This window comes from Amblyomma americanum, chromosome 1 (genome assembly GCF_052857255.1).
Source record: "Amblyomma americanum isolate KBUSLIRL-KWMA chromosome 1, ASM5285725v1, whole genome shotgun sequence".
Taxonomy (NCBI): Eukaryota; Metazoa; Arthropoda; class Arachnida; order Ixodida; family Ixodidae; genus Amblyomma; species Amblyomma americanum.
The window spans coordinates 388,591,326-388,615,146 of NC_135497.1; the positions used below are offsets into that span (position 1 = coordinate 388,591,326).

Genomic DNA, 23,821 nt, shown 5'->3' on the forward strand with positions numbered 1-23,821 from the left:
AAAAAGACTTCCGGTGTGCATAAACTGCTTCCAGTCAGACTACTTCAGATGTGTTTAATAAAGTAATCTCTCTTCGTCATTTCTGTGCTTATCTGTCTGTTTCCTGGGCGTCGGGAAGCAGAATTACCATGCCCCATGCACAATTCTTCTGAAAGTTGGCATTTAATGCGAATGCAAGATAACCGCTGGTCCTTAAGGGTAACGGAATGGATTCCAAGCGATGGCAAGCGTAGTAGGAGGCGGCAGAAAGTTTGGTAGGCGGATGAGGTTAAGAAGTTTGCAGGCATAGGGTGGGCGCAGCTGGCAAAGGACAGGGTTAATTGGAGAGACATGGGGGAGGCCTTTGCCCTGCAGTGGGCGTAGTCAGGTCGATGACGATGATGATGATGATGACCCGGCGAATATAGCCGTTTATTTATTACTCACTTCACAGTAAGAAACCTGGATTTCGGCTTCAAGGGGTACTGATGCCTATCCTGCTAGACCCCCCCCCCCCCCCCCACAAAAAAAAATTGCAGCGTAACAAACGGGGAAATTTGTGAGCTCGCAAAAACTAGTTATTTTACCCCAAACTTGCATATTGAGCATAAAAAACAAGCTTCAATTTGAAAAACAAAAGTGGAAAGTGAGCGTAGCGTTATTTGCCGCTACTGCACGTCTAAAAAAAGTAATAACAATCTGTCATCGGATGTAAAGCTAAAGATGGTAGGTTTCTCGCATGAAAATGACAGTACGCTTGAAACGACAGCACTTTTTGGGATAAGCATGATGGTTAATTTTTCGCCTCATCAGCAACTTATGTCACGTTAACCACAGTCAAAGCGTAGGTTTAAAATTCACATGTTTTAATTTAGGCTTCATAAAAACCATTAGAGATATGTATAATAGGCTGAAGAATTTAACAACTCCAAGACAATCACGTTTAAAACCAATAGTTTTCGTAAAGCAACAAAGGCATGCAGCTGAATGTTTTTAATTTAAAATCCGTAACATATTGTCGTGTTTTGTCTATTGTTCGCCTAAATTTATTTAAAAAACATGCGTCAAAGGTGAGGGCTTTACTCAAGATCAGAACTAATTCTTCCTTCCGTCGCTTTCAGTTGTACATTGCCACTATAATTTGATTGGCTTCATTATATGTCCAGTGTTTGATTCTTGGGAGCGATTCTCTTCGCAACTACCGATTTGCACACAAGCGCACGAGTTTGATGAAGTCTATGTTTGGAGCAGGACGTTATTAGTCTGAGTATCTTTCGTTTCGTTCACGAGTTCATCCGTCACTTCATTTTCATTTTCCCTATGCATGACACCCAGCAAATAGTTACGTAGAGACGCATTAGCTATGAAATGTGAAGCAAGATGACAACGCATAGTCAACTTATGTTCTTGTTTTTAATTTGAAGACTACCGATTTAAGGTCACCAATATAGTGCTTGTATGTAGTAGTATTTGCTTTGCTGTTGGCAGTTATCTTTGTATATTACTGTTCATGAGGAGGCCTGCTGAACCACCTGCGTAATACTACAAGGAAGGCCTCGATATAGCTGCTATCGACAGTTAAACTCCACTCGACCCGATACTCAGAATCGAAAACCTTTCTGAAGCAGGCTTAGCTTATAGTTCTTGAACACACGCACGCATGCACGCACGCACGCACGCACACACACACACGCACACGCACACTGTCTCTCCCTCTCCCCCCTCTCTCTCTCTTGAGAAAGATCGGTCCTCCGATCGAAACGTCGAATAAAATAAAAATGTTTCCTGAAACGAAGCATATATTTCGCCCTCTTTTACGTCCTCTGAGTGGCTGTGGAAAAAAATAAGGTTGAAAACATTGAAATATTTCTTATTTCTAAACCGATTCTTCAAGCATATTTATGACAGTACCCTTCAAGACCCCAAAAATTCAGTGAAACCTTTAATACGAAACATTCCACACAACGGAATACAGGCTGAAACCGAAGATCATGCAATAAAGCTCTTCTGGGTACCTAGAAACGTTATAATCAGCGGGAATGAGAGCGCTGATGAGTGTGGCGCATGAGTTCTTAAGGGAATCACAGAACAAATAAACATACCCCACAAAGGCTGCATGAATATTATATGCAATAAACTGATAGTTAAAAGACAGGCTTCATTCTATTATTAAGTAAGCAACAAACTCCACCTGGTTAAGCCAATACCAGTATAATGGGAGTCATGTGGACTTAATAACGCTTTATTGAACTGATTTTGTAGCCTTTGCATCAGGCGTGCACATCTGACACACAATTCATTCTGATAAACCGATATGTGAAAGATGCGGAAAAGAGCTTACACTAAGCCACATCGTAATTTATAGCAAAACACCGGAGGTAATTAGGAAAAATATTTTATGCAGTTTCACATGGACACATTCCTTTGCACTCCAGTTTGCTCCTAGGAGGTAACCAACTGGTCGAAATTTATTGTTTTTTAGCTTTTTTAAAGATGCAAAGCAACGGTCCTAAACAGGTTGTAATATTAAAAACATTTCAGTTCTTATCCACAAAAGCACATTAGGCCTTGCATTAGGTGCATGATAGCCACATCTGCTTCTGTACCATAAAACTACATACATACATACATACATACATACATACATACATACATACATACATACATACATACATACATACATACATACATACATACATACATACATACATACATACATACATACATACATACATACATACATACATACATACATACATACATACATACATACATACATACATACATACATACATACATACATATGTTCTTCATATATTTATTTGCTCAAAGGCCCCTACTTGACACGAATAAGGTTGATATGGTGTACGGCGTCCAGCGGCAGAACATTCCAGTCTCCAAATTACTTTAATAAAATGACCACAAGTGACCGGTAGTTCTTGCAGCAGGAGCGTAGACGGCTTTGTGATGGTTTATTCGGTTGGAGAAACGTTGAGCTGATGATATGACGGATTTTGTTAGGACGAATAATGAAACATGAAAGTGCCACAAACGAGAAATTTTCTGCCGCGTTTCCAAGTTAGGTAGGTTGGCTTTTGATTTTCAGGCTGACATACAAATGCAATATCAGCAAGCAATCAGACTATATGAAGCGGATAGCGCGGTTCTGCATTTTTCTAACGTTAAAGAGAGGCTATATTGATTACGGTCCCATACTGCTGAAGCAAATTCCAACTTAGGCCGAACGAAAGTTAGTAATGCTAATGATCTGATGCATGGGTTAGCGAATCGCAGATTGCGACGTGGAAAGGAAATGAGCCAGTGACCTCATTACCGGGGTCTATGACTGGGGATGACCATGCTAGATTGCATGTTAGACTAACAGCCAAATACTTGCAAGAAGAAACGGACCACATTTCGAAACCATAATGAATGTATTTAAAAGGAATGCGGGGGTGCTTGTGATAGAAAGATATCAAACATGTCCTAGTAAGATTTAGCCATAGTTTACAACAAGCTTCGATTCGGGTATTATCTTGTTGAAGCAAGTTATCATGAGAGCTGTTAAAGATACCACGGTAATTTACACAATCATCGACAAACAATCGGTCGTTAGAGCAGGTAATACTGGCAGGACGATCATTAATCTAAGTGAGAAAAATCAAGGGTGCAAGCACTGTAGCCCGGGGAACTCCTCTAATAACTGAAGAACGAAGGGAAGAATGCTTGCCAGCCGGGACAAAATGCTCTCTATTAGTCATAACGTTGCAAACGCATTCCGTTACTGAAGAAATAAGAATGCATTGTGGTACATGGACCTCTCCTTTGCTTTTGTAATGCGACTCCCACTTGTCTCAGGGGACATTTCTAGCTTTCGCCCGAAATGACACAGCTGGCCTTCGTAAAAAAGAACAATGGACATGGCTGTCTTATGACCTCAAAAAAGGGTGACTAGACGGAGAGAAACCTAATAAAGCTTTCCCTGCGAGTTAGCGCCAAGAGCTATCTGCATGTCTTATTACAACCTCAAAATTTCGCGTCTGTAAATCTATGTACCACACGCATACACAATAGCCGCCCGTTGTAATTACAGGACAGTTTAACGTGTCTAATAATTTATTCCACGCGCATACACATTAGCCGGACGCGCCACAAACACTCGTCCGCCGCGTGTGTTCGGAATGGTCAGAAGCACGCTCATGTATGTGCACAGAATATCAGAAACTTTACAAACGTCTCTTATTAAGTGTAACTGCACTCAGTTACAGTCTTAGCCTTGAAGTATGCAGTGTGTACGTGTTGACGTGTTGAACGTGTTCAAGGCATAATGGTATATAAGAAACAATCATCGCTTCTTATCTTAAAGGCCACCTAGTGCTTCCAGGAGGCATTTTTTTCCACCAGATTGCGTTGCGATACATTTCCCTTTAAAGGGACACTGAGGAGAACCCTATCAAAATTTTTTTGTTAGCAATATCTGATAGTTCGGCATTTCATGGCTTTGTTGACGCTTGTCCGGGAGGGAAAGATGCATTTATTTCAAAGAAATTTGGATTCGAAGTTGAAAATTTTTTTCCCGCCGCTCCGATTCAAACCGAGAACTCTTATGACGACACGGAGAACTCTTATGACGACACAGAACGGAGTGACATGAAACGTGACGTAAACGAAGACTCCGTGATTTCTGGCGGGTAGCGGTGTGGTGCGCTACCTTCCTTTGCAAGCCTCAGAGATTCGTCGCGTCCATGAAGTAAGGTAAATTCCTCCATGGTGGCGCCTCTTGTCCTATGAAGTCATCACGCTCGTACTTGCGAGATTGGCCTGTGGCGGCGATACCTGTATTTTGGTTCTTGCTATTTTCTACATTACAAGAGCTTTGTTTTCAGGAAGAGTGGCGTTTTTGTGATCAGGAGCTGGTATTTTATGGATACAAGCCAACTTCAATTTCTCTTCAGTGTCCCTTTAACATTATTGATAAAGTGTATAGCCGATAGAAACACATGAGAAATTCTGATTCGAAAGATATTGAAGGTCAACAAATTTGCATGTAGCAAAAGATTCCGAAAAGGTTGATTCGTTCTAAACGTATTTTTCACTCAACCAAACTCGCCGACGCTGAAAAGTGCTTGCACGCCGCTCTCTTGCGAGCCCCTCTTTTGCGTTGCTGGCCATACCGACAGAGCCAAATAGGCCAACATGAGTGCGTCAAGCATAATATTTTCGAAACTGCCAAAAATGCTGCCGACGTTTGAATTTTTATTTCGTGTTGTTCTTGACTTTTTGTAGCGAAAGCTACATTGGACACTAGCTCTCAGTTTCGCCGTGCTCGCAGTCCCACCATGGTCGCACCGCACCACGTGACCATCAACGTGACTGGTCACGTGACGAACTACGGCGCCGCGGCGCCTGAGGCTCCTCCTTACCACGTGACCAAACACGTGATCGGCAGTGGTAGCCACTGAAACCTCCGCACTCTCACTGAACAAAAAAAAACCCCTGCGTCGAGGCTGGGAATCGAACCAGAGCCTCTGGCACTTGCGGCGGAGACGCTTCCACTCCGCCACGACGGCTCTTTTTTTTATTGCATGTAAATAGTGCCGAAAAGAAAAGTCTAAGCACGCTTACGCCGCCACGACGGCTCAAAGTTTAATCATGAATAAAGGCGCATCTAGTGAATGCACGGGTTTCATATATTAACTCTTCCGCACCAGATGTCGCCGCGCTTTCGCTACGCATATCCTGGCCTACCAGAGCTAGGCCATCATCAATTTTTTTTCATTTCCTCTCTAAATAGAACTGCTGTGTCGCCGCGGTGGCTGAGTGGTTATGGCGCTCGGCTGCCGGCCCGAAAGACGCGGGTTCGATCCCGGCCGCGGCGGTCTAAAGGCCCGTGTGCTGTGCGTTGTCAGTGCACGTAAAAAAACCCCAGGTGGTCGAAATTTCCGGAGCCCTTCACTACGGCGTCTCTCATAGCCTGAGTCGCTTTGGGACGTTAAACCCCCATAAACCTAAACCAAACCAGAACTGCTGTGTTAGATTTAGCCCCTGGCAGAATCCTGTCATCTTTTGGCACTTCATTAATTATACTTGTAAATATCGCCAATGGTTTACACAGTGCTATTTATTCTTAACAGTTGCGAAATGAATGAAAAATATAATATCCACTGCATACTACGATCGTCAGTAGTACTGCTTCAGTTCTGTCTCTTGAGACTATAAAGCTGCCTTCGAAACCTCAAAACCATAGAAGGTTGTACGCTGAACACGGATAACCAATATTATCAAGCAGTTCACGCTCAAAGGTGGTCGTCGCACTGATCCGCGTAGTAAATCTCGGTCGCCTGACGGCCTGGGGCTGTGGTGCCGCTGCTACGGTTTCTCGCTTCCAGCGCCGGTGCTTCCGCGGCTTGTGAGGCTTTGCCAGCACGCTGGTGTTCGGTTAAATCACGTTTAGCACACGGAGAGCCCGCCGACGGTCCCTGCAGGGCGAAGCTGGAAGCTAGTGTGAGTGCTTGCCTCTTGCTCTCGAGAGGCTTCTGAACATATGCTGCATTCATATGGAGGCAATGTCTGGTTTTACCACGAAACCCATCGGCTTCCCGTTCTGCCTCACGTGCTTGACGGTGCACGCGGGAGGATGCAGTGTTGAGTTTTGGGGTTAAGCAGATGCAGTAAGTGATCAAAGGAAGGTGTGCAGAGTTGCGGCATCGAGAGAGTAAGAGTCATCATTATCGTCATCAGCCAACGACGTCACCTACAAGACAAAGGCCTCTTGCACATCCCGCCAAATAACTCAGTCCTGTTAATCTTCAAAACCGCGCGAAAGACGGGACGATAAAGACGAATAAGACAAGCTCTGAGTATGAACTGGCGATTTTATTTCACAAGGCACGGAAATATAGGCTTCGAACGGCTTGAATACAAAAAGGCAAACAGAAAGTGCACAACTCCTCATGGCGACTGAAAAAAGGGTAGGCACATGTCCATCTCCACTGCTAACAACTGCGAAAGGTGAGTACAAACAAAAACAACCAATAACAAAAACAAGATAAACAAAAAGTTGGTAAATAAGCCACAACAAAAAAAATTGGCTGTGGCTTAGCTAAGGTTAAGCCTGGATATCTTGAAGCGAAAAGGTTCGGTGATGCTTATGGTTTAGCTTATGGTTATGCTTTATGATTTAGCCTATGATTATGCTTACTGTTTAGCTTATGGTTATGCTTTATGATTTAGCCTATGGATATGCTTATGGTATAACTTAATGATATGCTTATGGTTTAACTTATGGATACGCTTACGGTTTAGCTTTCACCGTCTTGGCCTCTCTCAGCTGGCATGGCCGAACGTCACAGTTCAGCTTCCTTTTCACGCCGTTTAGCGAGACGTGTATGTCGTACTTCAGGCGTTTCAGACTCGGCTTTGCTGCGTCGTTTAGCGAGACGTTCTTCTCGTTGTTCGGGTGCCTCGGACGCTCGTTGAGCTTTCAGCCTTTCATGTCTTCGCTCCTTTTCAGCCAACTCCCGTAGTAGCACTTCTGTATCGGTAGTATCACTCTCTTCTCCTTCCATGTTGAATGCGCACGCCTATTCTCTGGCAAGCGGTTATATAGTCGGCCGCCGCGATAAACACGCGCTTGCGGCGAACGTCAAACGATGACGCATAGCGCGCGGCAGTGGCCACCTGCGCCGCGCGTGACGTCACGCGCGGCAGCGGCGAAAGGTCAGGCGACGGAGTCGGCGGCGGCCACCTGCGCCGTGCGTAACGTCACTCGTGCTCCGACATAAGCCGGCTCGCGCGAAGCGCGGTTTTGACATGAGTAGTGAAGCTTTCCGCTTCAAAAAGCTAACGCGGCTTTGCGCGTGTCTAGAAACTGGTTATAAAAAATAAGGATTTCCTTTGAGAACAAGACGAGAGGAGCTCTAGTGACAAGGATTGATTTTTCTTGTGAATGATGACCACTTCCCAAATTTCGCGCGAACGCTGGTCACGGTATTTCTTTAACGGTTATTCTTTACAACTGGCGCAGTAAGCAGCTAAGTTATAGCCTATTGTCGCTTCGAAACACTTGGCGTGTTCTGGCAATCTGTCATTGATAGACTGTTCGATTTGCCCTAGATATGTCTTGCCAGCGAAGAACGGTGTATCAAGCAAGTTTGTCTTACATTTCGTAAATCTTCATCTGTGGTTCCTTCCATGTACATGCTGCACCTTCAGCCTTATCTGCAGTTAACCTATTCACAAAGGGTTGCGAGCTTGTTATGCCTTGAGTCAGTGTAGCAGGTCCTGCAAATGAGGAATAAATTTGAATGGCGCAAAAGAACAAACGCAGGAAGACACGGAAACAGAAAGAGCGTCTTCCTGTGTTTGTTCCTTTGCGCCATTCGAATTTATGATGGACTAACTAGCCCAACAGCAAGTACTTCTGCAAATGAGGAATGACAGCAGTGTGCGATCGCGCAACGTTTGGGCGTTTTATTGGGTCATTATGAATACCACCCACGTACTTTGAGTGGGGCGTTATTGAAGGCTTGGCCGCAGCTTAATAACTACATCTGATTCATATAACACATTTTCCTGTTCCAATCATACTTACATCAAGCTGCCCGGGGTTAAGTGTTCTTTTCCGTGCAACGCGTAACCAGAGCGACATTTCACTGATTATTGTCATGTTCAAATGTCTTCAACAACTGCAAAGAATACTCTTGCATTCTCGCTTGCGAAAACAGGACTTTTATCAAGCACGAACCCAACTAAATTTACTATTTATTGAAACACTAACCATTCGTATGTTTTGACGTACCTTAAAAATGCGGAATCGTTAATGACTAAAGTCAGTTGATGTTACTAATTTCAAAACCAGCCTGAATTTTAGTCACTAAAGCTACAACCACAAACATGCATTGTTCATCAGTGCAATTAAAACTTTCACTTATTATCATTGCTTTATGTACAGTGAAAAAACTAATTAAGGAAGAGAGCCCGGGAGTGCGTCTTTGTCCGGGCGGGCAGCGCAATTTAACCGAATACGTAGCTCGCGGCAATGGCTGTTCCAACAGCGGAAGTTCACTCCCGCCTCGCTCTCGTGCGTCCTCTGGTGTACCGATGGCCAGGAACGCGCTGTTGCTGGAGAAGTCCCCCAAGGCACGTGAATATGCTCCTTCGCTATAACTCCCGTTCGTCGGTGAGGCGTCCATCTGCGCATTGTAGCTGCCTGCCTTAGCTATTCATTTGTCTGTGCCCTGGTTTGTGACACACGGAATGTGAGTCAAAAGGTAGAGGACGCCACACGCTTATTTTTACTGCATTCGTTTAAAAATAGTACACTTATAAACTGCATGCTTCGTACCTTTTTGTCAAGAGCTCATGTTCACGTCCCATTAATTCCTGAAAGCGCACGGGGGAGAGGCTATATCACTCTCCGATATAGCATGCTGCGCGCAAACAGGGAGTGCCAGTGCTCTTTGAAGAACAGTATCTGATAAGGACGCAAGCGGGACAGATTGCACGAAGACGCTGGATTCCACGGATTGTATGAAGCGGCACGCAGTTCCCTGTTCCCTTCAATAAAGTTTTGGACTGAATGTTTCATGTCGTTGAGTAGGGGTGAAACAATTTCCGCGGCGTGTCTTTCATCCTAAATTACTTATACTTTGCAGGTGTGACACGTCCACGAATAAAAGTTCCCTATTAAAGACTATTTTATTATTCCTAATAACATTATTACTAAGAATGGAGATTTATTTCAAATTATAGCTCAACAACGTTTGCTAATATTTTGATTCAACACTAATATTAGCATCATTCTGAATTCCTGGCACTGAACCAGATGGAATATTTTAGTTTGTACTTTCAGGTTTCTGTTATTGCGCCGGAGTTTATTTTTGCAAGAAGATATATCACAAACGCACCTTGTATGAGAAACTTTTTGCACGCAGTTTTTCTGGTGTTTTCGAACGCGCAAAAGGTTGCATGTTGCAAAGGAATGAAATGAAGCGTCTCCGCAGGCTGGTGACTCAACAAAGGAACTAAGACCGTCAAATATACTATCAGCCTGTCACTCGTCCCCGCCTGTGCAGGCCATGTCTCCCGCACCTTTTCCCGCGAATTTCTAACTTTCTATTTCCTCCTACAGCTCTGCGCTATACAAACACAAAATTGTGTTGACTGTGTGGGCGCCTCTGCTCTGGCAGCATCGAATTAAATGTGAAGACAGCACTCGACTGGCGGGTGGTGAGAGAACAACAGCATACGCAAATAATGGAGAACGTTAACCTTTCCATTTGGAGCTGAGATGGGCAGCAAAGTCGGGACTACTGTACGGAAGTAATCAGCCGCGACAAAAGCAAACAAAAGAATCCAACCTACAAAACCAAAGGCAGCGCCTACTGCACGTGTCATTTGCCCTTCAAGAAGCTTGTTACGGATGTGACGTGGCCTACCTATAGGCTGCTCTTCCAAACAAAGGGCCGCCGTAAGAGCGTCCGTCATCGCGATTTCGTCGCGGCCGACTATGGCCAAGATAACCACCAGGGCGCCCTTTGTGACAAAAGGCAGCAGAAAAGAGAAAGTGACTGCAAGGTCGGGAGTTGTAAGCAAAGCGTGATCGCCATCTACAGGCCATGGTCACTAACTCGGACGCAGTGACTGCCCTTATAAAGGAAGCGCCCGTTCCGCCTTTCGGCTTTTGCCAGTCAAAACTCACGAATAGAACAGTGCTGCAGAAATCAGTAGAACTTGCGTTTCTGTAAAACAAACAGGACAGTCCAGTTTGCCCACGAGTTGAACCATTTTGCTAATACGAGCGCATAAACGGAGCGGGAAGGGCCTGATAGACAGTGGTGGTGTCTTGAGCGTCATTTCAATAACTGCGACCGTTTCACCAACTTCACGAAGCACACATGATGTCTGTACAAGAGTCTAATAAGGATTCCCATAGCTATATACATAACGATAAGGTTTAAAACAAACTGCTGGACATAACCTTGCAATCATTACGTGAAAAGCAAAGAGATGGCTCTCCAATGGAGCTCGCACGATGTCGCCGCAACTTCTCACCTGGATGCCGTGTTCATGACAGTAGCACCGTGCCTCTTTGGAATTCTCGTGTGCTATGTTGTGTTCATAGCCACCGCACGCTGGTTTAAGACATGGATAGCCCTTAGACCTTTGCCGGGACCTTGGGACGGTATTCCTTTCTGGTTCTCGACGGTCGCTTACTGGAAAAGGAGCCGACAGTTCAGCGCTAAGGACGCCGCTGTTGGTAAGTTCTGGAGAAAGCTCTTCACTCAGCTGACTTCGCACCAGAAATTTATTGGCTGATTATGCTCACGGAACATTATGGTGCCAAGTCGCTTGCTTTCGTTCTGTATTGCATGCCTGCACTTGAGTCATGTGTCTGCACTTGTATGCTGTAAATAAGGCTTTTATCCCTTTCAAGCGAAATAGCGGTTTCTAGTAAAATCCACGTTAGTCGACGCGCACACATGCAAAGAAAGGCTATGTAGCCTTCCAAACCTGCTTAGTTTCCGGAAAATTATTCTCGCTATGGCTATCGAACGCAGGACTACCGTGTATCCGGTCACAGTTGTTCTACCAGATAAGCTACTCCAAACGTCCTGCAGTCGGCACAGCTGGTACGAGTTTATCTGCGACTTTAAATGGGAACCAAATATTTTTACGGCCAAAACATTTCCTTGTTTGCAGCTGAGCGATACAGACTTTTCATCTAAATACTCTGCATTAACGCTATTCTCCCTTCCAGTTGAATGGCAGTACAGACTTGTCCTGCCAACTGCTGAGCGTCCCCTACTCTTAACTGACAGGGCGAGTGCCAAGGCATGGGGTGTTTCCGGATTCCAGCAACAGACCAGGACGAATTGTTGTTACGCTATAAAAGTTCAGAAAGCAGTATAGCTCTCCTTTTCAGCTGTCTGGAGCTGATTAGCTGGATGTTGACTGTAATTATTTCCTTGTTCGAAATCTACTCCCCTTTGAGGATTCGGTCGAAAGACAATAGAACGACTTTTTCCAGCAGTTTCCATAAACCAATCTCGTTTTTACCAACCACGTGGTTAAGCCCGCGCTTTTACCTTGGGCTTCACGAGGAGGTTTCGCCATATTTAGGAGCACGTTTACTCTATGAGATTGTAATCACTGGCGATTAAACTCTGACGGTGAACGGAAAACATTTTTGGTGATATTTGTATGTCGACTGTACCTCGCTCGTTAGCTCCATAAATATGGTTCAGATATTTCCAGAAAGCTCATTTCCTCTGCTTTCAAAAGATGCATGTGGTTTAACGATAGCTGCAAATTTGTTTCAACTGTAAAAGAAAACGCAAAGATTTAAAATGGCAGTTGAGCTCAACTTGTCTCAGGAAATGCAATGTTGTGAAAAATCTACTCCACGTAGAGAAAAATATTTCGAGATCAGTTGAGATCTGATGCTACTGAGCATGGCTAAGCATTTAGAAATATGTGTATAGGTTAGTTTATTAGCCACGCATGTTTGAAAGACGTAGAAAACAGAACAATACAATCTCCAATAACTTTTGGGATATGCATTGTCCTGCAGCGACTTTTTGCACAATTTGAGATCGTGTAAGTGTCCTTCCTTTCTGAAAATGTCCTTGATCTGCCTCATTTAGTTGAAAAGTTATTCGTGATCAAATTTAGCGTTTTTTAAAAATAGTTGAAAGCAAGATACTATACTGTTCAGGTAACCAGCACTTAGCAATTCTGAGATTTTGCGTAAAGAAACTTAATACTTCGCTCTACATGGCTAAGCATTGCCTTTACTCTGCGGCTTTTGGGGATTGTGCACTGTATAGTTGATTTTAGCTACCTTTTCGTTGTGCTTATGAAGGGTATAAGCTCTTGAAACGTTCCGCGGCTTCTTTTTTTTCTGGTAAATACAATCTTAAAATATCAGGGCTCGCATTCCTTTAATCAATTTGTAACAATTACCACTACAAAGTTCACAAAATACAAAAATAGCAATAACGCAGCGACATGCGTTAAATATATTAAGTAGCGCCGTCTACACGAGTGCACATGTACTAAAAGGTCACAGTTCATAAAAATGACAAGTGCGGCTCTGCCAAATAGCTAAAATTAGGGTGCTTCGATGAGCGCCCGCTCTCTGCTGAGGGTGGTGCCACTCTCGAAAAGGGTCGTCGTCGCCGCCAAAACAGGTTCTCGGGAGGCGCCGCCGCCATTTTCTTCCATTCCGCTCCCACCGTCCCGACGACTCCCTCGCTAGACACGGAAAGCGGCATTCTTTCTTCACACAGATCCTTTGCAGAATGCCTGGGAACAATGCAAGGAATGAATATGGGCACCAGCTCTCAATGGAAACCATCCCAAGCTGGGCTGCTTATTTCCCTTTCGCCTCCAAGAAGTTTTCCTGGGCAATGAACGTTACGAGTTTTTCCTAACAAGCAGGCTACTTCAAGACTGCCTTGAAAATCTTTTTTCGGTAGTGCGCCTAATGAATACAGTGCCAACGGCATATGATTTAAAATTGCTCTAGGGCTTGTGAATGTGAGCGAGTTTCTACATACACAACGAACAAGCTATGAGCTTGATGATCGAGAGTACCTCGTCGATCTCCTTTCCCAAGCAAAGAAGCAGTACTCAGAAAATTTGCCTGATGAAATAGACGACTCTGAGATTTTGTTTATTGAAGAGCTGACGTCAATGGAATGTTTAACTTTATACTACCTTGGAGGCTTCATCCAGAAAAGTGTCTTAAAGACCGCATCTTGCTCCCAATGCAAGGATGCTCTCATCGGAACAGCAACCAATGAATATGCCTCCGACAATTCTCAAGGAGTATGCGATTTATTGATGGAGCTTGATTTATCCGAGCAGTGAAGTGATCCGCACTCTCAAGAACTACGAGGAGTACTTCACAGGCGCTGTCGCATGGTGTACAGACAAAATACACACGATGAAGCCCCAGCTGAAATCGCTCACAGAATACTTTGCGAAGGTAGACCGGCCATAACTGAACAACTGCGTAGATAACAAGGAAGCAATAGGCAAAATGCTGACAGCCACCTACACAATAAGACTGCGGCTACACATCCGTCTACGTCAGTACCAAGCCACACGTGCTGGTGGTCATGGAAGCAAAACTTGTCCTGGTGTTAGTCTTCGTTAGACGCTGTAATCAGTGTGAACTTTTCGTGTCCATGCACATATGTGTGAGAGAAATTTAAGCGCAAGAATCATAAGCCGCATTATACTTGCAGTGAATCGCCGTTCGTAATCATTTTGTAGATATTGCATTTGTGCATCAAGGCATTAAATCATTGTTGATGCGTGCGCCTAAGTCTTTATGTTTTGATTACATAGTGTATGCATGACACAGTGTGCCACCAGTGCATAATAGTGTAAGTGGACGTAAGCATACCGTAAGCGCAATGATAGCAAGTTCACGGCGCCGGTATGACAACGATGGTGAGCAGTTGCCCGCCGTGATCACCTATCGCAAAAGATATCCGCTATACTTTCGCTACGTCTCGAAATAGCGAATGCATCACCGAATATTTGCTCTAACCTTTCGTCTAAACTAGAAAAGGAATGATTATCAAAGGTAATGTCCAATTCAAGCTCCGACTGCAAGCGGGGCCAACAGTATCTAGGCGCGTCACGCAGCAAACGCGCGCCTCGCGACCATGCGACCAGCGGATGCAATAAAATGGCGGTCACGCTAGCAGACGACGCCGTTGTCCTCCCCCTAAGCGGAGAGCGGGCGCGCATCGAGGCACCCTAGCTAAAATTATCTAAAATCGGGAGGTGTTCACGAGCATACCGGAGACGTACCACGGGTTTACCGAACACATTCTTGCGCATGCGCAGTGGCATTGTTGAGGTGAGGCGGAGCCACTGCGCGTGCGCAGCCGGCGTCCAGTAAATCAGTATACGTCTCCGGTAGTACGTCTCCGGTATGCTAAAAACGTATGATGTCTCTACGATGTTTGTACGTTGCCCTCCATTTTGCCCTCTGTACTGTGTGTTGAACATGTGTTGAAATTCCAAGCAGATTTTCGCCATATTTCTTTGCTGGATTGCTTTTTCACCTGGCGCTACGAAACGCACTCTGGGCGTCGTCTCATTTTCCGAGGACAGCTTTGGCATTGCGTTGGCAGCAAAGGGATTGGTGGTGGTGGTGGTTGTTGCTATGAGGGGGGGGGGATACTGGTACCGACGTATGTTGGCCCTATGGGCATCACTCTTGGGGACCAGGGAAGGGGGTAGGGGATGTAGGAGGGGGAGGGCCGCCGCAGTTTCAGTGGATGTCCTTAGCCGTTCTTGAGTCGCACCGCCGCAGCAACGTCAGCGTCCAACAGGGAGGGGAACCACGGTGCACTGGGAGTGTGTGCAAGCACCGGGCAGGGGGAGGGGAGCCTCGGTGCACTGGAAGTGTGTGCAAGCACCGGGCGGGAGGGAGGAGAGCCTCGGTGCACTGGGAAGTGTGCAAGCACCTGGCGGGGGTGGGGGGGGGGGAGCCTCGGTGCACTAGGAATGTGTGCAAGCACCGGGCAGGGGGAATGAGCATCGGTCCACTCAGATGCATAGCCTCGTGCTGGACTGGGCGAAGACCTAGAGGAGGATGCTCAGGCCAGTCTCCTCGAGGAAGGAGAGGAGGACCCGATGCGCCAGGAGCTGGCTGGGAGCCGGGAAGAGGCGGTCGTGCTTCGTGGTAGACGGGAGACCGAGTGCCCGGTATCCCGACTCGAGTCGTCGGCTGGGGGGATCATGGGTCGGGCACGCCAGCAGGACGTGGCCGAGCGTCCCCGTGTCCCCGCAGGAAGGGAAGGCAGGAGAGTGGGCCCTTCCACGCGCGTACAATCTGGAGGGCGTCCACGTGCAACCGATGCGGAGGCGCAGGAGGAGGGCTCGGTCCCGCCTGGGCAGCTGGTCCGAGAGCCGGCGGAAGGGCTTGTAGGCCGCAATCCTCCGGTCGGGGTGAAGGGCCCGTACTATCTGCATAATGAGGGGACGGGCAAAGTCATGTTGAGTCACTGCAATGGATACCGGGGACCCATCGGTGTGGGCAGACTTGGCCAGAGCGTCGGCCAGGTCGTTGCCTTCAATGCCGGAGTGGCCCGGCACCCAAATGCAGGGAGATCTGGTGGCCAGCATCCTCCAGGGTCTGCAGGCGGGCACTTAACAGGGAGGTAGTGGCCACGTTGTCAAGAGGCCTGGACCGCAGCTGGAGGGCTGGCAGGGAGTCACAAAGGACCACGACTGGACCAGGTGGGATGGTCGCATCAGGTAAGCTTTTGCTTCGTGCCGTCGGTTGTTCGTTGCTCCGACTAGCGGTGTGGAGGGGAAGTTGGAGAGCGCTCGATTCGCCTGCATTTGCTGCACCAGTTCGGCAAAGTTCTGCGGTGGTGCCGCGAGTGTGTAGCGCTAGTTCCGGCAGTTTGAGCGCAGTTTGGCACTATATGCTTCCAAAACGGATGGTCGATTGCAGGCCTGGTAGTATGCTAGCCTTGGCGACGCCAATGCATGAATTGCAGCCAGCTGTTTAAAGCCCACATCAGCGGCTGCCAACATCTCGTAGCACGTAAAGAAATGTTCAAACAGCACATCACAATAAAATGTTGCCATGTACCAGCCTCGATGCGTGCATGTGCACCTCGCGACGTCTTTGCTTTTTACAGTTGTGTCAATTACGCGTAGCCGTTTCTTTGGAGAACTCAAGCAGCGTTCTAGCTTGTCGACGAGTAGAATTACTTCAGTCTTCCCCGTTTATTACAACGCGCACACCATCATCTGCCTACATGGCCGCTGCAGCTGCACTATTTTCACACTAACCACCGAGAAGGTGTCGCAGTGTTCCTGAACTAGACTCGCACTTCTTTCAAACGAATGCCGTGGTTCAGAGGGCGCCATGTTCCACCGCTGAAATGAATCCATGTGAGGCGCAGCGCCGCGAGAACCAGTTCATGCGGTGCAGGTGAATCGAACGGACCTATAAGTCGGGTACAATTCAAGAACTAAGCAGCACATGCCCATCAAAGGAGGCCGCCCAGCCAAGCGCGTCGATCGAACAGTTTTCTGTTTGGTCTCCACCGGTGCGCCGCGACAGCACCGGTGGAGTCTGAAGCCGCACGACCGACTGATGCCGAACACGACCACACCGAGAACATTCAGCGCTTTTGCGCAAAAGACGCTCTCGCGTGGACATGTGCAAAAGGTGAGCGCCCCCCCCCCCCCCCCCTCCTGCAGTGGCTAGTGCAGCTGAGACAATAGACGGGGGCGCCACACCTACTCCTACCCTCTCTTTTCTCTCTGTCTTTTCACATATTTATTTCCCTCCTACCTGTCAGCTCGCTATCCCTTTCCTTTCTGCTGCCCCAGCTTAGGTTCTCTTAGAGACGATGGCAGATGCCGGGGCAGCAAAAATCTTTTCCTTTCTTTTTGTGTTATTATTCTTTAATAAACTACTACTGGCCATGTAGCTAAGGCTACGCGCAAACTTTTCCCGAACAAGGAACACTCCGCTCTCGACGACACGGGGCCAAAGCGTCGTCTCCTTCCCTCTCTTTCGCAGACTTGGCTGCATGCATAGCCACAGAAATCGATGTCATTGGCTGGAGCGCTCCCTCTGAGTTGCATGTGCCGCTTCGTTCGTTAGTTGTCACCGACTATAGTGCTGAGATGTCCCCTCCCCCGGAACTGGCCCAAAGGACCGCCTCCTTCCCTTTCCAACTTAGCCAATAGCTGCGCGCCCCTCCTGCACGCGGGGTAGACTGGTAGCGCCAGGTACAAACGGCACAGATTGAAAACGTCTTGCTTCTTGACGCCTGTTTCATCTCTATCGCGTAGCGACCGAAGAGGTCGTCAGGCAGTGCGTTTCGAGAATGAATCGGGCCCGTATCTCAACCAAGAACGGTTTCGTGCCATCCGGGTGCCAGACCCATCCGTCGTGTCAGCGCCCATTTTGTTCCGCTTTCATTTGAAGCTTGCTCCAGCGTGTCGCCTAGCTGTGTTCTGAAAGGTGTCGTCTAACCATGCTAGCAAGGCTTGACATGCGAGAGCTTAGGCGGATGTTCGTTTGTCTGCTCGTCCGCATACGGCATGCATAGCCGCTGTACAGTATCTGTGTGGAGAAATTCATTGAAAAATTGCCACGCTCCAGATCCGACAGAATGCGATCTGGTCGATGCGTCTAATCATTTAGTATTTACACAAAAAAATTGCTTCGCAAGCAATAGGCGGTGCTGTATGGAATAAAAATCGGAAGCTAATTATTTTGGTGCGAAATTGTGAATGCATGGCAACTGCCCCATATCAAAATGATTTGCTACCAACCCATGAAACCAACGGGCGGGCAGAACCCGAAAGTACACAAGTTTCTTGCGTGTTCCCTGCGCAATACGCTCTGGTTACATTCAAATAATGAACAGTAGTCCACCCAATATATTGGTTCGAAAACTACCAAGGCATGCACTCTGCTTTTAGCACGTGCATTATTACGGGAAGCTGAAGTAAGACAGGGGAGCAGCTGTCAGCGTTCTTCCATAGCGTGCCACTCTTGACATCGCGTTTCAGTGTCGAATAACATACCGCGGCAAAAAAAATACCGGAAAATGAATAAAAGCATGTTATAGCTGCCTGACAACAGACGGTGTGAAAATAGCAGCTGTTCCTTCAGTTTCCAGGTACGCGCGCGCGCGCTTTTTTCATCTTTGATCGAACCCGAATCGGGGCAAATCGACGCAAGGCGAGTAAGACACACATTTCAGCACGCTATGGAAAATTTTAGAGGCAATAAGCAACCTACTGATGTAAACTGGATGCAAGAAAGACGTACAGAGTCGATGACACTTGTCTACAGCGCTGCTGCGGTGTGCTGCGAAGCAAATGAAGTGAAATCTTTTCGCAGCTGCTTTGCTAGAGGTAAGGCGCTGGTGCCTCTGCGGTTCACGTGTCTATTCTGCAGCTCTCCAGCACAACCATTATCAGTCAAAGTCAATACCTGCTTTATAACTTCGCTTTATTCCCCCCGGATGGCACCTCTCAAGCACTCTAGACAAGTGTGATCGACTCTGTACGTCTAACATAAATAAAAGCACGCTTTGATTTTCCAAGCAGCAGAGGAAAGGGGGACGCCCTAAGTGCTTACAGAACTATTTCTTTGTATCCGACCCCTTTTTTGTCAACGTTCCTGCACCCCCCCCCCCCCCTTTCCTACAATGTTTAGTCTGAGTCCGCCTCGTGAATGATATGCGTCTATACTGCATTTTTGTGAACCTTGGAAAAATTCTGTTTAGGTTGATCAGAATTCGTTGCAAAATGCCACCGCATGTACGACAAATATTTTTTTTTCTGAGGTGAACACAGTTCGACACCCTGCGGTGCTAACCCTCTCGGCAGCAATTTCACGTATCTTGCGCAATGTCGATTCATCTCAAAGCTAAACAGAAATGGACAATTGCTGACTTTTATACCTTGTTCTTTACCAACCCTAGTTTCTAAGGTTGGACAGGCATCCGTCGAGCGTTGACTGAAGTTGTCAAGCGGTCTTTGTCATTGTTGTATTATCATAAATGTAATATCATTAAATAAATAAAATGATTTTTAGTGCTAGAGTTGGCGGGATGCACTCTACACCATGAGTGTTCCGACTACTACTAATATTGCTATTCATCAACAATGACGAAGTGATTACACGCGCAAAAGACGAGGGCAGAAGGAAGGACACAAGAAAGGCACCGACTTCAACTATAAGGCTCATTGAAAAAAAACGCCAGAAATATATACATTCGACATAAACAAAACATAAATAATTTGCACGATATCACACTATAATTATTTTTTGCGTCCGCTACCCCTTTATTTCTTACTTAGTAATTTGCGCTGTGCAATTATGTCGACAATGTATCACTAACTCTCCCAAGTTTCCACTGTATCGACGTTGTGCGTTAAGGCGCGCTCACGTTAGCGGAAAAACGCGCAACGCAGGACGTTTTCCGCGTGCCGCTTCCCGCGCAAGCCGGTTTTTCTCCCGCGGACAGCCTGCTGTGCCGTCCCGCGGAGCGATGGGTTCGGTACCTATTTTTCCCGTGCCGCTGACGAGAACAGCCAATGGGCGCCGACCGTGAACCGTGACGTCGGTCCCAGTTCAGTGACCCCGTCGGCGGAGGCGGAGGCTGCGCGCGTCCGGCCGGCCGGCCGGCCTGCCGGGCACTCGGCGGCTGCTTTGCCAGCATGAACATGCGACTTGAGACGGTGCAGAAGCGACGGTGCAGAAGCAGCGAACAAACAAGTAATAAGTACGTTTACCGTAGCCAACAGCTCATCGCTCGAACCAGTCATCCTCAAGACAAAAGGGGCGACGGGAGGGGAGCTAGCAGACGATCAAGACGACGACGCGAGAAAAGGGTGCGCTTTCCAGTCTTCTCTAGTGTCACGTGACTATCCCCGTCTCTTTCTGCTCGTTCGGGTCCTCCCTCAGCGCCTCTTCTCTCCACATTCCAAGACAACCGCAGCGAGAAAACGCGCGCAGTGTGAGCGTCATTCTGAGGAGCTGCGAGGCAGCGTCGACGTTGACGCTGTGCCGGTGCGGGAAGCTTCCCGCTAGTGTGAGCGCGCCTTTGGGCGGTGCGGGTTGAGCAGCATTATTTTTCTTTTTCTTTGCCCACACTAATATATGTACAACTCAAGAACGAAGCGGCACATACCCTCAAAGGAGGCCCTTCAGACAGTAACGTCGACCGTACAGCTTCTTGTGGCTATGCAGTCAAGGCTAAGCAAGGGAGGGAAGGAAACGGTCCTTTGTTCCCGTGCCACACATCCTTATCCCGAACAGAGATCACCCCACCTCTGATGCCGTTTTGGCAAAGACGGTACACTCTTTGTCCCGGCTCACTGACTTTTCCCCTTCACCCTTCCACAACCATAGCCCGAATAAAGGAAGCCACCCTCGCGACGACAAGGAAAAACGGGCCTTCTTCCCTCTATAGAAATATATACGTGGGCCTTGGCTGCATAGCCGCAGAAAGCTGTTCGGTCGACGCGCTTGGCTGTAGGGCCTCTTTTGAGGGGAATATGCTGCATCGTTCTTGAGTTGTATCCTACTATAGTTGATGATCCACGTCCTTTATTTGTGTCATGCGCATTAGGCAAGGTATCAAGCCGCAGTTCAGCTACCTTGTGCGGTTGTGGAAAACCGAGGAAGGGGCAGGCAGAGAAAGAAGCATGCCGAACCACCCCAGCCAACACCTCCCCCCACGCACGACGGGTACAAGCAGACGGGTTTTCCATTGTTCGTTTGTAACCCTCTGAACGCAGGTGCAGCAACAAAAGAAAAGCCTTCAGGCAGCACGGGTCAAGAAAGGACCGGACACATATCTCAACCGAAACCAGCCTCGGGTCGCTAGGGGGCAACACGGAAAGACACTTTCTCAGTCATGGATCAGTGTCGTAGCCTGGGGGCCGAATCTGAACTATGGCAAAGGAAAACAGCGCTAACTTCACAAGGACACAGAAATGAAGACGAGACATTGGCTCCGTGTCTGTGTCCTTGTGAAGTTGGCGCTGTTTTCCTTTGTGATGAACAACCAACTAGCTCGAGATGCGTTATTCAAGTTCGTTTCTCTGGCGACGAGTACGTCGGTAAAGGTTACAGTCGATGCCATCGGCCACTACAGCGGCTTCAAGAACACAAGAGCCTTTATTTGTGTGCAATATCGGTTTCGATTATGTGATACATTTCTCCAGAGGTTTCGGTTTACATATTCAGCTATGGTTCTTGGTTATTTACATTCCTGTAGTAATGTGTTTTTTCGCTGAACTTTCTGCCCTGTAATTTTCAGCGGCCGGCACACATGAAAATTGCTACGGCAGTTCATTGGGGGAAAACAAAAATTCAAAGGAGTGTTCTATCCTGTAGCAGGAATTGCAGTGACAGCTTGAGCGGCACGAAGTGCTGCATGTTCGCGCCAACGTCGTTTTGCCTCGATATCGGTGGCACGTAAGAACCCTTACATCTTGGGATGCTTCCGCCCATCGTTCCCAGCCCGTTCATCCTCTGTTCAAACCGCCGCACAATTTCGGGCTCGGGCTTCTCACTTACGTCCCAACTACGATAATCCGTCTCGGTTGCGTCCATGGCCGCCTAGCGCTGATATTTGCACATCCAAACACGCCTGCAAGTGTTGCTGCGCATGTCAGCGCGTTCTGGTTCCTAAAAATGCGCTTAAAGGAGGATTTAGTCGAGTGCTATCCTTGTCCTTGACGCGCAGCGCATTTCATAACTTGTACAATTTGATCTTGTCTTCGCTTTCTCTTGCCCGACGGGATTTGTCTTCGTGGACTCTGCGCTTCCCAGCGACTTGCTTTCCTGCTCTTTGCCGGTCGCTACGCTTGTGCGTCCACGGGGCCGGGTATCTGCACTGTCCGAAAAATTTACTGGAGAAGTTTATTAGCCAATCGGTTCATTATTTCTAGCGTGCCCCGTCGTGGCGTCACAACAAACAACTGAAAGTGGCGAAAAGAAAAACGAGGAGGCTGGCTTTCGGAAGCGCCTGGCGCCGAACGGTCCGAGTCTCGCCGTCACATGATATGCCATGGGCAGTGGCGAAGGGGAAGACCAACAGACTTCCTCTCGCAAGCGCCTGGTCCTTTCCCCACGCGTGCCTTCCCTCGCAATTTCCTCCTCTCTGCGTACAGAAGACACCAACGCCATTTCGGGAACCTGGAGCATTACAGCTCATACTGTAAAGCTGCATGCCTCGCGCAGATCTAAGAGGGAAAGTATATATCCCCGGACTTGGCAACGCAGCGGTTTCTGGCCAATCGCATAGATGCACGACTTATCCAAGAGGCGAAGTAGTTTAGACAATGCAGTAAAAAAAAAAAAGACAGGGTGGGCTGAGCGTGGGGCATAATGCGCAAATGTTTTTTAGGACTTGGAATAAAGTTCTCCTGACGAGTACGAAGCGATAGCGTTAAATTGTCCTACGGTTGCTTTATTTATTTATTTATTGAATACTGCGGACATGCTGTATGTTCAAGCAGAAGAGGGGAACACATACAGGGGAAAAGCAAAGCAAGTACGATAGTACCGAACAATATAGAAAATATAGAAAATAAACAATGCAAAACACAATTCAAAATGCGGTTACAGTGCAGCGACTAAGCCAGCAGTGAAGATATCAAGAATGATTAGAAAGCAACGGAGAGTTCGGCGGTAGAGCATTTCATTCAGAAACTGTTCTTGGAAAAAAAGAAAACTTATATGTATTTGTGTACCCGCCGCGGTGGCTCAGTGGTTAGTGCGCTCGACTACTGGTCCGGAGTTCCCGGGTTCGAACCCGACCGCGGCGGCTGCGTTTTTATGGAGGAAAAACGCCAAGGCGCCCGTGTACTGTGCGATGTCAGTGCACGTTAAAGATCCCCAGGTGGTCGAAATTATTCCGGAGCCCTCCACTACGGCACCTCTCTTCCTTTCTTCTTTCACTCCCTCCTTTATCATTTCCCTTACGGCGTGGTTCAGGTGTACAACGATATATGAGACAGATACTGCGCCATTTCCTTTCCCGAAAAACCAATTATTATTATATGTATTTGTGCGTGCAAAAATAGGTTTCAGGCTAAGGTTATGCTTATGATGCGAAGCTCTTCTAGAATAACTAGCGATGTGATTCTCGGGTCGAATACCAAGTGGGGAAAAGCATAATGAATGAAAGAAGTTGAGACGGCCTTTCTTCAATCTGCAAGTGGTTCTAAGTATGCAAGTTTCAGAATGACGGAAGGAGAGTCTAGGCGCCAGTAACGGTTGAAAATAAAGCGAGCCGCAAGGCGTTGCATTTCTTGTAGT

The 23,821-nt window shown here is 47.2% G+C and overlaps 1 protein-coding gene across 1 annotated transcript in view; it reads left to right on the forward strand.

Annotated features, from left to right (window-relative positions):
- The first annotated feature begins 10,684 nt into the window (after positions 1–10,684).
- The window catches only part of LOC144101799 (cytochrome P450 4V2-like), a 38,985-nt gene continuing 25,848 nt past the window's right edge, over positions 10,685–23,821 (forward strand). Inside the window, exon 1 of the mRNA XM_077635019.1 lies at positions 10,685–11,239. Within this exon, the coding sequence (XP_077491145.1) occupies positions 10,990–11,239 (250 nt within the window). The 5' untranslated portion in view covers positions 10,685–10,989. The remainder of the gene's footprint in view (positions 11,240–23,821) is intronic.